This window comes from Passer domesticus, chromosome 1, assembly GCF_036417665.1.
Source record: "Passer domesticus isolate bPasDom1 chromosome 1, bPasDom1.hap1, whole genome shotgun sequence".
NCBI classification, from domain to species: domain Eukaryota; kingdom Metazoa; phylum Chordata; class Aves; order Passeriformes; family Passeridae; genus Passer; species Passer domesticus.
Window position 1 is genome coordinate 23,643,961 of NC_087474.1, and position 14,119 is coordinate 23,658,079.

Consider the following 14,119-nt stretch of genomic DNA (forward strand, 5'->3'; position numbering starts at 1 on the left):
GAGCATCTATTTTTCTTCTCCAATTTTGAGCCTTCCATGAAAAACACAGGCTGCTCTGTGTGCCTCCTCTTTAAAATTTCTTGTGTTACAGATGAATCAGTTAGTGAAAAATTTATGATTCATTTCTAGAAAAAAAATTCTTGAACTTCCCCACCTATGTGGCCTGAGGGTCATACCCCTACTGACTTATGTCCTAGCAAGCTTTCTCATTTCATCAGCAAGAAGTTCTTTATTTTTGATATTGCATGCACGAGGATCTTGTTATTCAGTTATTGCTGAAATGGAAGGCATGATCAGACTAAAGATTTCTGGCATTGCAAACTGACTACAAGCACAGCTGGTAAGTATCATGGTTAATCACATATTCTGTGGTACAAAATATTACAGGGAGTTTTAGTCTGAGAAATACTGTGTATTATAGTAATGGTATTAATTGCAGATGGTTGGATATTTGATTTCAAGTTTATGCTTTTCAAACTCACTACAAATGAAAGGGAAAAGGCAAAATGTTATACGAGGCTACATGGTCAGTGATTTCCATCAGTGTTGAATCAAATGGTTTACATCTACCAAGACAGTTTGACTAGGAAGGAGAAAGAACAGAAGTGGGCAGGAGGCTGATTTTCTCAAAGAGCAATGTAGCAGAAGTCAAGAAGTCATTGCTTGCAATTAGATGTTTTGGTAGAGCAAAGCCTTGAGTGAAAGAAGGCAGAAAAAAATAAAGGTGTAAACTCTCAGATTCTGAATCCTTGAACTTCTTCTGGTATTGTTTGTTAGACTTCAGACCACAGGGGCAGAAAGAGTGCTACGTATAAATGGGGAAAATAGTATAGACATTTTTTCTAAAACTTATCTGTATGAACAGGCCCATAAAAATTAAGGGGGTGAGGGGAGCTGATTAGTTGCACTGAGATCCTAAAGTGACTTGTCCAGCCTGTCTTTTGATCATAATAGAGTTTTTTCTTTTTTCTTTAGTAACTTGAGATACAGTGTCCTTGGAAGGATGCTTTACTTACCCTTTTGTATCACTACTGAATCCCAGTTTTACCCAGCACACAAAAAGAAAGGTCTAAGTGACAATATATACATTTACATTTCCCTAAAATATCTTTTCCTTCTTTTGCCTTGCCTCCCCCACTGTTCAATATATTTCCCAATTTTTGTTCTGTTGCCAACATGTAGTTCTGCTGACTATTTAGTGAGCTCACTGTTATAGCAGTACTGAATGCAAGCTTCAGCAAATCTGTTAAAAAGGTAAATAAGAAGTGTTTGGGGCATTTAAGAGTAGTAGCACATGCTCTGGACAACAATCAGAAGGCCTGCCTAAAAATAAGTATTTTAGCCTTATGCATGTATTGTCCATTTTTCTACCTTTACAGTACAGGTTCAAAGTCCTAAACTTAACTTTCAAACAAGCCAGTGCTTTCTGCAGTTTGGGAGTTTTGCAGACATCTCCTCTTCTAGTAATCAGTACCTCAGTATAATCAGTAGGACATTTGCCATTCTCTTTAGTGATTCACAGTGTTATTGAGTGGCCCCTAATTTTTAAACATAATGAATTTAAGAAAGCTGTAGCATAATTTGATGATTTAAGTATCTTCACCCTGATAAAAAACAACAAAAAAAAAAAAACCAAAAAAAAAAACCAACCAAACAAACAAAAAAACCCAACCAAACAGCATTTGGTGTCTTGATACAATATAAATTTGTAGTAGTTAACCCAGCAGAATTTCATTCGGTGTTTTCTCTTTGCAATGGAAAAGATTTTTTTCCCACTTTTTTTTTTCTGTTAAGTTGTTTCAGTTGTCCTTTTAAACTTAAAACAGGTAATACACTAGTGTGCCCTGTGTTCTGATACTTAGATGATTTTTATATTGAGAAGTCATGAGAAGTTTCTTCTTAACAAATGATCCATTCATGATAATGCCACCATCTACTGTCCAGGGAGGATGAAGAGCAATGAAAATGAAAAACAGCAAAATTTCAAACTCACTTACTAGGTGCAGACTCCCTCCAGCAATCCACAAATCTTCAGGCATCTGGCATGGACTAGGCAGCTTTGTAATTGTGGGAAGTGAAAAATGATCATATTCAAACTTATGCCTAACATTCTCTTATTTTTTAGAAAGATAGTGAAATAGTAATGTGGTACCCATTTGCAGGCATGCATCTATGTTTAGCTTCAGATGGCCTCCCCAAAGCACTTAAACTGCTGAGAACACCATGCATGGGCGAATTGTAGTGTTAGTGAATTTGGGATTTATTAAACTCCCACTCTCTCAGCTGTTTTGGAAGATTTGGTGCACTGTGTTCTTTTTCCTTCTCTGAATGGCACTGAGTATAACCAGTAGTAGCACCATGAGTTACTACTACCTCATGCTATATTAAATATCCACTTTCTTTCTTTCCTTGCACTGAAATAATTTCTTTTTCTAATGAGATATGTCTCTTCACTGCCTGTAAACGCTCTTGTAGAGCAGTTGTGCAAAGCTAATTGAGTAAGTTCTCAAGTATAGGGTACGAGGAAAATGTTTTCTTGTTCTCCCCTTCTCCCAGCCCAGTTGCTTGCCTGTTGTTTCTGGGTTTCTAGTGAGTCCTCCGCACAGTCTGGGAGGAGCACTGCCATGCAAGCTAATCATTCCCTTGATCCTCTGCCTGAGCTGCTTCCTTCCTTTTTATTTTAAAAAACTTCTTTTCCTGTTCCAATTACAGGATAAGCTGGAGTTACTGAAATGCAATGCAAAACTGTTCACCTACAGCTGAGATTATTTGGGACTGATTAGATGGTGTCTCTGCCATACAACCTACATGAAGCAAAGCCAGTGGTTTCATGCCTGATAGGCATCACAGCAAGGCACTGGTGGGTCACTCAAAGATGCCTATATAGAGGTGTGGGCACATGCAGCTAACTTCTCTTTTGTTTCTCTCCTTTTATTCCCTATCTGAAAATTCCACTACATCCAAAATAAATAAATAATAAGAGTCAAGTACTTTTGCTCCTCATGCATTCTTTGTGACTTCCCTCTCATATCTGACAGGTTGTTGGCAGTTCTTTACCCACCTGTATTTCCCCTCTGCCTCTCCCTCCTCCCTCCTTACCATCCATTCCTAAATGTGATTTTTATTTCACACTGCATGATGTGAAACTAATGCAGACCACTGGGTAGAAGGTCTAAACTAGTTTAGACCTCTGTAATCTCACTTCCCTTCATTCACCCTTCAGTCCAGTCCTCTCCCCAGCTTTCTTTACAGCCATTTTTCTTAGATGACAAGATAGTACATAGAAGAGAGGTTGGGCATTTGTACGAGGTCTATTATGTGGAAAATGCCACACAACACAGAGGAAAAACTAGCAACATGACCTCACTACACAGAATTTTCCCATAAATTGAATCTATGTAAAGTCCTTGGTAAAACAGTTGAAATCCTATTTCTTCTTGATTCTGCATCCCCTCCCGTTCACTTGTTGCAGACTCTTGATTTTGGTATGTTTGCTTCTACTGAGCTATGAGGCAAGCTGCTTGCAGTATTTGCTTTTTCTGTTCAGATACCAGCACATAAAAGTATTTATGTCCAAACCCTACTATCAGCTTATTTACTAAGTGATCTTGTTATTCTGCTAAAGTGTGCATGATTCTACATGTGAATACATGAAAACACCCACCCTTAAAAGGGGGCAATGGAATAATCCCTCAGGCCCGAGTGCCATTTAACAGATGCACCCCGGAGCTCTTAGGTCTCTTTGTCATTTCACAGTTAAGATACAAATGACCAAATCAGACATTATTTGTTAAGTGAAAATGGATGGGCAGTTAAGTGAAAATGGTATGTAAATGTACCCTGCCTTGGTAGCAAGACTTCTGTTTGCCTCTGGTTTCACCAGAACCTTCTCCTCCTGGTGACCAGGATCCATATACCAAAACCCACCATGTGGGTCTAGGCAAACACTTGCCAATACAGGTTACAGCTTCTCAGGGGCTGCTTCTCTTCTGAGAGAGTGTGCATCTACTTTGTTCCTACCAGCAATATGTGTTGCATCAGAGTATTCCTAACCTAACACGGCTTTCCAGAATGCAGCCCTTTTCTCCAACGACAGGAAGTGGAGCTTTCAAAAAGTGGAAGCTTTCATTTTTCAGCTGCTTGTGTGGATTCAGCCATTGACTTGACAGTGAAATGACAAGAGGTATCCCTCGTCTAAAGATGCATTATGTCCTTGCAGAGCTAACGGAACATAAGCTTGCGGAGCAATAGAGAAACTCCGTACTTTTCCTACCTTTTTCCCCCTTGGTGTCTCCGGGAGGCTCGGACCGCGCGGTGCCGGGGGTGGCACCGCCCCTTTCAGCCGACGGGAGGCGCCAAAGAGCCGCGGTCAGCGCCGCCTTTGGGCTCGGGTGTAAAACCTCGGGTTTTTGTAAAACATCCCCAGAACTCAGTGTCAGACCCGCTATTCAACACCGCCTTTGGGCTCGGGGGTAAAACCTCGGGTTCTTGTAAAACATCCCCAGAGCTCAGTGTCAGACCCGCTATTCAACACCGCCTTTGGGCTCGGGGGTAAAACCTCGGGTTTTTGTAAAACATCCCCAGAGCTCAGTGTCAGACCCGCTATTCAACACCGCCTTTGGGCTCGGGTGTAAAACCTCGGGTTTTTGTAAAACATCCCCAGAGCTCAGTGTCAGACCCGCTATTCAGCGCCGCCTTTGGGCTCGGGTGTAAAACCTCGGGTTCTTGTAAAACATCCCCAGAGCTCAGTGTCAGACCCGCTATTCAGCACCTGGGCTCCTGGGCTTGCTTTTCTGTCACCTTTGCGGCTTGATGGTTCTGCCTGTGCAAAACTGGCTACCTTAGAGCAGCTGTTCCTGGGTGGTTTTGTCCTGCGCAATGGCCCAGACCCTTCAAAAGCTTTTCTGTATCGTGCAATTGCTTGTTCTGTTTCATGCAAATGTTTATGTAAAGCTTTCCCTCTATAATTCTATACTGATTAACGGAGTTCTCCTTCCTTTCTTAAACATAGTGTAGTTAAATTTGTAGACTTTGATTCATTAATTATTACATTTTGTGTTTCAACCTGATGGCAGTGTTCTCATTTTTCTTTTCCAGTAGTGTGATCCCTTCTTGATTTCTCTTTCTCTTATTCCAGTGCTTTAGTGTTAGCACAGAACTAATGTAACCTCTACTTCTGCAATGACTGGAGCACTGTGATATTGTTTCTATGCTTTGGCAAAGAACACAGCTTTTCCAAAATAATGGAATATTTTTGGCTGGCCTATGTTCATTATCTGATGCCATACAGAACACAACAATCAAGTATTTAATGCTTTTATGCACTAAATTAAATTGACTACCAGCTTTAAGAGAGAACTTTCACTTGATGGTGTGTTAGCAAGGCAGTACCTGTAAGGTAAGGGAAAAGAGAATCAAAGTACATGACAAGTAGCCAAGACATGGCAAACAATATCTGGGGTTACATTCTATAAGTGAAAGATAGCTCTTTTGAGATAAACAGCTGTTTTCTCATTTTTTATTTGTTTAAATTACTAGATTTTCGTAAAGGAAAAAGGAGAAACAAATTACACTAATCCAATTGTAACAAGCCTATGTTCATGTTACCAAAAGGGTGTGGAACACAGACTATTAAAATGTGAGCTCAAATAGAGGCATAAGCATCAGCTTCAGGGTGGAGCAATCCAGACAAATTTTTCCGACTTGGCAATAGATTGCACGCTGCAAAGCAGCAGTGGTGTGGTGTATTTTGTGAACTCTGGGCTCTGTTTCTCTCTCCAAGAAGTCATCTTCTGCTCTCCCTAGAATGTCAGTAGAGGCTCCAAAGTGTCACTGAATTTGAGCAGTGAGCTGGAAAACTGAACTTGCTGTCTTCTTCGTGGCCCAAAATGTTACCTGATTTGCCAAGGTAGTGATTCCTGAACTCAGTAATCAGATTTGCTTTGTATTATTTACTGACAGTGTCAAGTACACTCATAAGCTCTGATCATCAAGTATATTTGTCCCTCCTAGTACACTTCTCTCTCTTCTCCCAGTTTGGCTCACTAACTGAGCTTTAAGATTAACAGTGGATATCTACTGCACTATCTTGCAATGGATAAGAATACTGCACTATCTTACTCTACTATGTATCTTACAATGGATAAGAAATATTCTAAGATAATGCTTTTGCACAGACTGCCAAACCCCATTATTTTCTGTATTCTAGATTCAGACTAGGATCTAGAATAAAGAAAACTGCCTTTTCAATAAAATTAATGTTACAATAAGAAAATATTTCTATGAATAGATAATTATTGAATTATGGTGAGGCTCTCAACTATCTCTTATTTCTGCTCTCTGGTTTGAAATCGTTGATTTAGTAACATTGCCAAGTCTGAATCTTTCCCAATGATAGTGAAAAGGAGAGTTTTCTACACCATATATCTACATATGATACCTGATGAATCAAGGTATGAGACAGGTACCACTCACCTGGAGGATCTTACTCACTTTGTCAACTAATCTCTTTTATGTGATACTTCCTAACAGTTTTCTTGCCCAAATAGTTTAACATGAAATGAGTTTTGCCAGGACTGATTCTTGGAAATCCTAGCAGGTAAAACATTTTTTCTTTTCCATGAAATCATGTTTTCTTAGCAACTACCTGCAATCGTACTAGTTATGCTGGTAACTAATAGTTGTCTGTGTTGTTACGTAAATGCAGAGCTCAATATTGAGGACTCATGAGGGAACGTTGTGTGAAATACAGGTCTTTTGACCATTCTTAAGATTTCTTAAGCTTTTAATGAAGGCACAACTACCATTTCAAAGTAAGCAGTTGTACGCAGTGTATAATTCATGTTTTCCCCTCTTGAAAATTTGATTTTATTCTAGCCATAGCTGTGCATTTCTTAAATAATTTAAAAGCAGGATGTTTAAGAATGGATGTGAAAGTCTCCTCAGAGTAACTGAGAAAAGGCTTTGCTAGTCTTAGTTTAGGCCTTCATATGCTAATATTTGCCTTTCTGATAAACTGCTGGAATACGCAGTTTTGTTATCATTAGCAGATTTTCTTCAGATCTTTCAAAGTTCTTTTTTTGATGCTATTCTTGATCTTTCAAGTAGCTTGACATGTTCTATGTAAAAACAGCACAATCTTCTGAAGCTGCCAAATTAGTGATATTAATGAGCTCCCATTTTTAACTATTAATGGCTTCCTATATAAAACAATTACACTTATGGCAATCACAGATTGCTCATGCTTGAAACTACAGGTTATCAACCGATTATTATAGCTGCTTGTTGTATATTTTAGTCTCTGCTACCCTGGTTATGGGGAACCCTGACTTGAATGTACCTTATCTGCCAAAATGTAAGTATTGGATTCAGACCAGATACTTTTCTTTAAGGTGGATTACATAATAAGAATTCATGGGAACTGTGAAAGAATATAACCCAATTCTGTTTATGTTGTGATATGTATAAGGAAGAAAAACCTCCTCCCCATTAATGGTTTGGCAGGATTGCAGAGAGAGGATTTCTTGGCCAAAGATCAGATTAAATAAGTAGTTTCCATTTCTACGTGAACAGACAGACATTATCTTGTAAGACTTGAAAGACAATGACAGGAGACAAAAGATGGAATGACTTATTTCTTTTGCCTGAGCCATGTGGAAAAACTTGCATTGCTGCTCTGCTGCAAATCACAATCACAAAAAAAACCCTGAGTGGCTTAAAAGCAGAGAAGTGACTTGAAACATCCCATCAGTGACATCCAAAGTAAATACAGCAAGTAAAAGTAAGTAAATATAATTCACACATGTAGAGTAAACAGAAAATCAGCTGTTTTCAGTATTGTGAGACTGCACCAAAACTGGTTTTAAAAGATACTGGGTATAATTTAAAGTCATGCCAATAAGGTTAAACAGCTTGGGTCTCTCCCAGCCAGATGTGAGAATTCAGAATCATTTGACTGGAGTCGTTACTGCATTGCAAGTAAAATGATAGTCATACTCTATCATATTTAAATACTAAACTGAACAGATTTGAAATTCCCATTGGTTGGGAAATGGAGTAATTCTATAACTCTAGTGAAGTTACTATGATTTTATACTAACATAGTAAGGAGGCCCTTGGTCTCTTATCTTCTCTAAAGAATACTATGCAGCATTTTAATATTGCTCAGGAATTAACAGAAGTATCAATCATACTTTAGCAAAGCCTAAAAATACTTTCTAGTCAAATGGATTATCACAGAAGTACTGAAAATGTGAAAGGACATACATTTCTGATATTTATAGTTAGATGGATGGCCATGTTAAGGGATTGTCTTAAAAGTCAACATAACAATTGAAATAAAATACAATTCATTATTCTAGACATTAAATAATAATATTGTTTCACTGTGTAAATAAGGATGTAAATTGAAAATTTTTTGTAAGTGATTATAATGTAAGTTTGAATAACTTAGATGTCAGTGACCAAAGCTGAAAATCTTGGCTGTAATGAACCTGAGCTGGTATTAAAGGAACATGACATTACTTAAAATAATTTTGTCTTAGATTCTGTTTCAAAGCTGAAAACATTTATGTTTTCTACCAGCAGCATATTTAAGGAAAACATAAATGTAATATATTATCTCTCATTGTGGAAAACTTGAGATTTAATGTGCATTGCTTCTATGTGTATCAGTGAGTTGTCTTATTTCCTTATTTTCTACTAAAGTATAATATAGAGGTAGTTTGCACTATTCTGCCATGAAATAATACAACTTTTCTCTTGGGTACATTATTTCATGTGTATATTATGGGTAAGAAGTGACCATCTTGTTTGCACAACTTCTGTTAGAAAATGAATTTAAAGGACTTTACTTATGCAGATAAGGTATGGATATTTTTCTAATTATCTTAATATTAGATAAAGATATATATATCTTTATGTTAGATAAGATATATTCTATATTCTATATCTTAGATTATAAGATATATCTTATTATTAGATGTGAATTAGTCTCTTTAAGATTGTCTCAATCTGTTTAATTGATTTTTTAATGTTTGCTTGTGTCCCTTTTTTTCGTTGTGTATGGGAATTATAAAACTCTAAAGATATATATCTGGTACATGCTAAGGTCTTCAACCACCCCACATCCTTAGTAAAAATCACAAAGGAAATAAAATGTTTAAATTTCTGCCTTATGTCTCTATTCTTCTTCAATAACATCTGAAGTTCTGGTAACATATTTTTCTCTCTAAAAGTCAAGTGGCTCTCTAGGTGTTCCTGCAGCTTCATGTCTACAAAGTCATACCAAGAGAAAGACACTGACAGAAAGGCTGTGTTAGTTTTCAGTTGGATCCAGGACTCTAACAAGGCTGGGCCTCAGATTTGTTGTAATATCTGATGTTTAGAATTTAATAGGTGATGTCTTGCTTAGTTGCAATATTTCAGTCCTTGTGCAGTGAATCACCTGTAGGACTTCCTATTGCAAGCAGCTGGGAAAAAGTAATTCCTTCATTCTTCTGCTTTGGAACACAGTCTTGGAAGCGGAGCTTTTTGTGACTGCTTTGGAAGCTCAGGGGCTGCCTGTATCTTGGTTCATTACATATTTCATCAGATCTCCTTTTCTCCCTGCTGTGTTGGGTGCTCTGGCACGGCCTCGCTCAGCAGCCCACAGGGTGTCCAGAATCCCCCACCTCCTCCCAAGGCTCCGGGAGGCTGAGCCAGGGCCATGCAGGGTGCCAGGACAGGCTACTGCCAGCAGCAGGGACAATTCTGAAACGGCCTAGCTCCTTCTCCTGGCCTCTGGCATATATATTTATCAAAATGTTGGTTTTCAATCTGTAAGTTTTGTTGTTTGCCTGTCACTATTCATGCTGGTTATTTAAGCTTTATTGAGGCAACAAGTTATGTGCTGCATGCCCTTGGTACAAATTAGCTAGAGATCAACACCTGTGAACACTTCAACGGTATATAGTACCAATGCTTCAGTCTCATTAAAAGTAATAAATAAAGTTTGTGGATTTATATACCTCATTTTTTTATTTCCAGTCACCACTGTCTTGCTTCTGTGTACATATAATTAGTTTTCAGACTTTGCATTGTACATTCCCAGGCCATTTTCTGGATATTTATGCAGTTAGTTCAACGAACTTTGCTTAGGAGTTGTTATGTGACTAACAGTCATTACCTTTCCGGATTGCCCATTTTACAAATTACCTAGAGATTTCACGTTCTGCAATTAAGTTTTCTTATTACCTTTATAAAGCCAAAACATTTTTGTGGTGAACTCGCCTAGCTAACAAACAACAAAGGCTTTGTGGTTGTGCTCCAAAGATGCTCCTCCGTCCCTGTCAGCCGCTGCCAGACCAAGCCATGCCCACGGAGCTGTGAGCGGGTTGCCGGGGTTTGTCACCAGCACGGGCAGCCTGGCTGAGTGGATCGACAGCGAGGGAAGGAACACGCCGGCTCCCAATCTGTAGGGGGTTCTCCGAGCGCCCGGTGCCACCCGCGCCCCGCGCGTTTCCTGCAGCGGGAAGGAGCGGGGGCTTGCCCGGGACCCGGGACGCTGCCCCTCCCGCGCGGGGGCGGGCACGCTGCCTCCTCCGAAACCGGCGGGTGCCGGGTCAGGCTGGAAACGAGCGTTCCAGGGGAGAGAAGAAGGGGATAAACCGGGCCGGGGCTAGCCAGCGGGACTCGGCGCTGGCGGCGTGGCCGCGGCCGGGCCCGCACTCCGCCCCTCGGCAGTCACCGCCCGGGGCCGGACTGCAGCGGGCCGGCCGCCTCCCCCGCCCCGCCGGCGGAGCGAACCACTGCGGCTCGCCGAGGAGGTGAGGCACCTGTCACCGCGGGCGGCGGCGGCGGCGGTGGCCCCGCGGCGGGCGGCGGCGGCGGCTCGGGGCGCGTCCCGCGGCGGGGGCGCGGCTCGGGCGCGGCGGCGGAGGGGCGGGCGGCGGGCGGGAGCGCGGCCGCGGCGGCCACGGCGCCTCATCCTCCCCCGCGCCGCCGCCGCGGGTGTGCGCGCGGAGCCGTGTCCGTGCCCCCGCTGCCGCCGCCGCCGCCGCTGCCTGCAATGGCGTTGAGGCGACGCGGCGGCTGCTGCCTCCTGTCAGGCGGGCGGCGGCAGCGGCCGCTCTGCGCAGAGGAGGCGCGGGGGCAGCGCTGACTCGGGCGGCCGGGGGAGTCCGTCGCGGCTGTCGGCTGGGTAAGGCAGCGTGCGCGCTCGGCGGCACGGGCGCCGGGCTCCGCGGGGAACAGCGCTGGCACCGGGCTTTTGTTTCGCGGGGGCGGCGGGCGCCTGCCCGGGCACTGCCCCGCCGCAAGGTGCTGCCGCCCCGAGCCCCGCGGCTCCAGCCCGCCGGGGAGCACGGCCGCCCGAGGAGGAGCCGCCGCGGGGGCTCCAACGCTGCCCTCTCGGGTTGAGTTTATTGCCTTCTGCGAGGGCTGCACGGCTCGCCGAGGGTCTCTGCCGTGTGGCCTTTCCAGTGTGGCGATCGGCGGGAGCGGAGCGGGAGGTGCGCGGGGACGGGCGCGTCCCTCTCGGCGCGGCGGCCGCGGGCTCCCGGCACCGGCACCGTGTGAGCAGCGGCCAGAGTGAGGCGTCCCCGCCTCGGCAGCGGCGGCGCGGGAGGGCTGGGGAGCAGGAGCGGAGGGGAAGGGAGGGGGGCTTGGCTCGGAAGACCCCCGGGTGCCCTTCGCTGGGCTGCGGGGCCGGGGATGAGCCCCTGGGCCGGGGCGTGCGAGCGGTCCAACCCTTGGCTCCGTTTCTGCGTGTCCTCGTTGGTACCTCCGGGGTCTTGCAGACGACAAAACCTCTGCCCGTGACAAGGGGCAACTTTCTCTAACGGGATTTCACTTCGTTTATCCTGTCAGCTGGAGATGTTAACTTCGGGTGCAGTTTTTTGTATTCCCTCGAGCTGATGTTTCATTTGCGTTTCTAAGCGTATTCTCTTTGATCGCATTTCTACCATTATGTTTCTCTGAGAGAGCAAGGATTGTCTTGCAGTGCCTCATATTTCATGTCACATTGCCTTTCCTTTGCGTGCATATTTGTGCCATGATACTATACTTGTGAATGGAAAGCTATGATTATTTGCTTTCACTCTGATGTTATAGATTATAAATGATCCAACAGTCAATTTGCAGAAGTTTGTAATGGCAAGTTTTCACGTGTCTGTGCGGTGTTGGTTAGTATTTTTTTTTTTTGCTAGTTTTTTTGTAAACATGTCAGAAAATGGTAAATGGAAATTGTGACAGACTTAAAGTACCTGACATGGTTTCAGAAAACCCTCCTTTCTATTGCAGGTCAAATCAGCCCTTGTTCTTGAGAGTCCTCAGTCGTGCTGCGTTGTCAAAATTGACCGTGTGCATTAAGATATTTGCCTCCAGATGTGTCAGGTATGGTCCTGCTGAAGGGCAGTGGCCCCTGAGGAAAAACACTCCTCAAGCAGAATTTCTGCTTTGGCAAACTACTGAAAGTGGTACTGCAGAAACTATGCAAGCAGGTTTCACGCTCCTGAAGTAAACATGATGAAAACAGAGTCTTCAGGAGAAAGATCCACCCTCCGAAGTGCCTCTCCTCACAGAAATGCTTACAGAACTGAGTTCCAGGCGCTGAAAAGCACCTTTGACAAACCGAAATCAGATGGAGACCAAAAAGCGAAAGAGGAAGGAGAGGCCTCACAGAGCAGGGGAAGGAAATATGGCTCAAATGTCAATAGGATCAAGAACTTATTTATGCAGATGGGCATGGAGCCCACTGAAAGTGCTGGAGTTGCCCCTAAAACCAGGGGAAAGGGTGGCCCTCCATCACCTCAAAGACGAAATAGGCCCAAAGAATTTGTAGAAAAAGCAGATGGTTCAATCGTAAAGTTGGAATCGTCCGTGTCTGAAAGGATAAGTAGATTTGACACTATCCATGATGGTCCTTCCTATTCCAAGTTTACTGAAACTCGCAAGATGTTTGAGCGAAATGCTCATGAAACAGGACATTCAAATCGCTATTCCCCAAAGAAAGATAAAATCATTTCTAATGAGCTTCCAGATGAGTGGTGCAGCTCTAAGTCTCACAGAGGCAGCACTGATTCACTGGACAGTCTTAGCCCAAGGACAGAGACTGTCTCTCCAACTGTGAGTCAGCTCAGCGCAGTGTTTGAAAACACTGACTCGCACAACGTAAATGTAGAAAAGTCGGAAAACAATGAAGAGTACTCTGTAACTGGTCACTATCCACTAAACCTCTCATCTACTGTCACAAATATCTCCTCCCCAGTTGCAAACCTTGAGGGTTTCAGTCCTTTGAAAGAGGCCAGCACATGGTCTCCCCCCGCCAAACAGAGTACAGGCGTGATGTCTGTTGAGAACTCTCAGCAGACTAACACTCCTTCAGCACCGAGACAGAAAGTGTCCACAGGCACTTTGGCAGGTTCGAAAACAACTGAAGAAATAAAAAAGAGCACAGAGGCAAGTGCTGATTCTGTTGAGAGTTCTGCAACAGGTCAACAGGATTTGGTTGGTGTGCCTGACAGCGAAAGATCTGTGGAGAGCTGTGCTAGGAGTAAGTCAAAAGCAGAGACAGGAGTTTTGGTGCAACAGAAGGAACACTCAGAACATACAGAAGATATCTTTGATCGGCCTGAAGCTGCAGAGTTAACAAGAAATGTAGCTTCAGGTGGTGATTTTGCCACAGATGCTACTGAGTCCCATTATGATGAGGAAAGTGAAAAAGATGGGCATGAAGATGTGAATAATTTTCAGAGTTCCCATGTGTACATGCATTCTGACTACAACGTGTATCGGGTACGATCCAGGTACAATTCTGACTGGGGAGAGACAGGTACAGAACAGGATGATCTGGATGACAGTGATGAAAATAACTGTTACGAACCTGATATGGAATATTCTGAAATTAATGGATTGCCAGATGAAGATGAAATCCCAGCTAACAGAAAAATACAGTTTAGCCGGGCTCCAATTAAGGTAAAGTTTCTTATGTTCCTTTTTCTTACAGTTTGGTTTGTTTTCAAATGCAGCTTTATTCGAAGGAGATTTTGACATTCGATCTTGCCTCCAAAAGGATTTCAGAGGATCTTTTCATACATGTCTTTATTGCAGTCAGTGAATGTAATCTTAAATGAAGTAAGGC

The 14,119-nt window shown here is 43.1% G+C and overlaps 1 protein-coding gene across 7 annotated transcripts in view; it reads left to right on the forward strand.

Moving 5' to 3' along the window:
- The first annotated feature begins 10,457 nt into the window (after positions 1 to 10,457).
- Positions 10,458 to 14,119, forward strand: part of PPP1R9A (protein phosphatase 1 regulatory subunit 9A) — a 131,155-nt gene continuing 127,493 nt past the window's right edge. For 3 of the 7 annotated variants that reach the window (XM_064410526.1, XM_064410543.1, XM_064410552.1), the window contains exons 1-2: positions 10,930 to 11,179; positions 12,280 to 13,953. In XM_064410526.1, the coding sequence (XP_064266596.1) occupies positions 12,502 to 13,953 (1,452 nt within the window). In that variant the 5' untranslated portion in view covers positions 10,930 to 11,179; positions 12,280 to 12,501. Of the gene's footprint in view, positions 10,806 to 10,928; positions 11,180 to 12,279; positions 13,954 to 14,119 lie in introns of those variants that run through there. The other 4 variants (XM_064410566.1, XM_064410569.1, XM_064410536.1 and 1 more) reach the window with 3 other exon arrangements.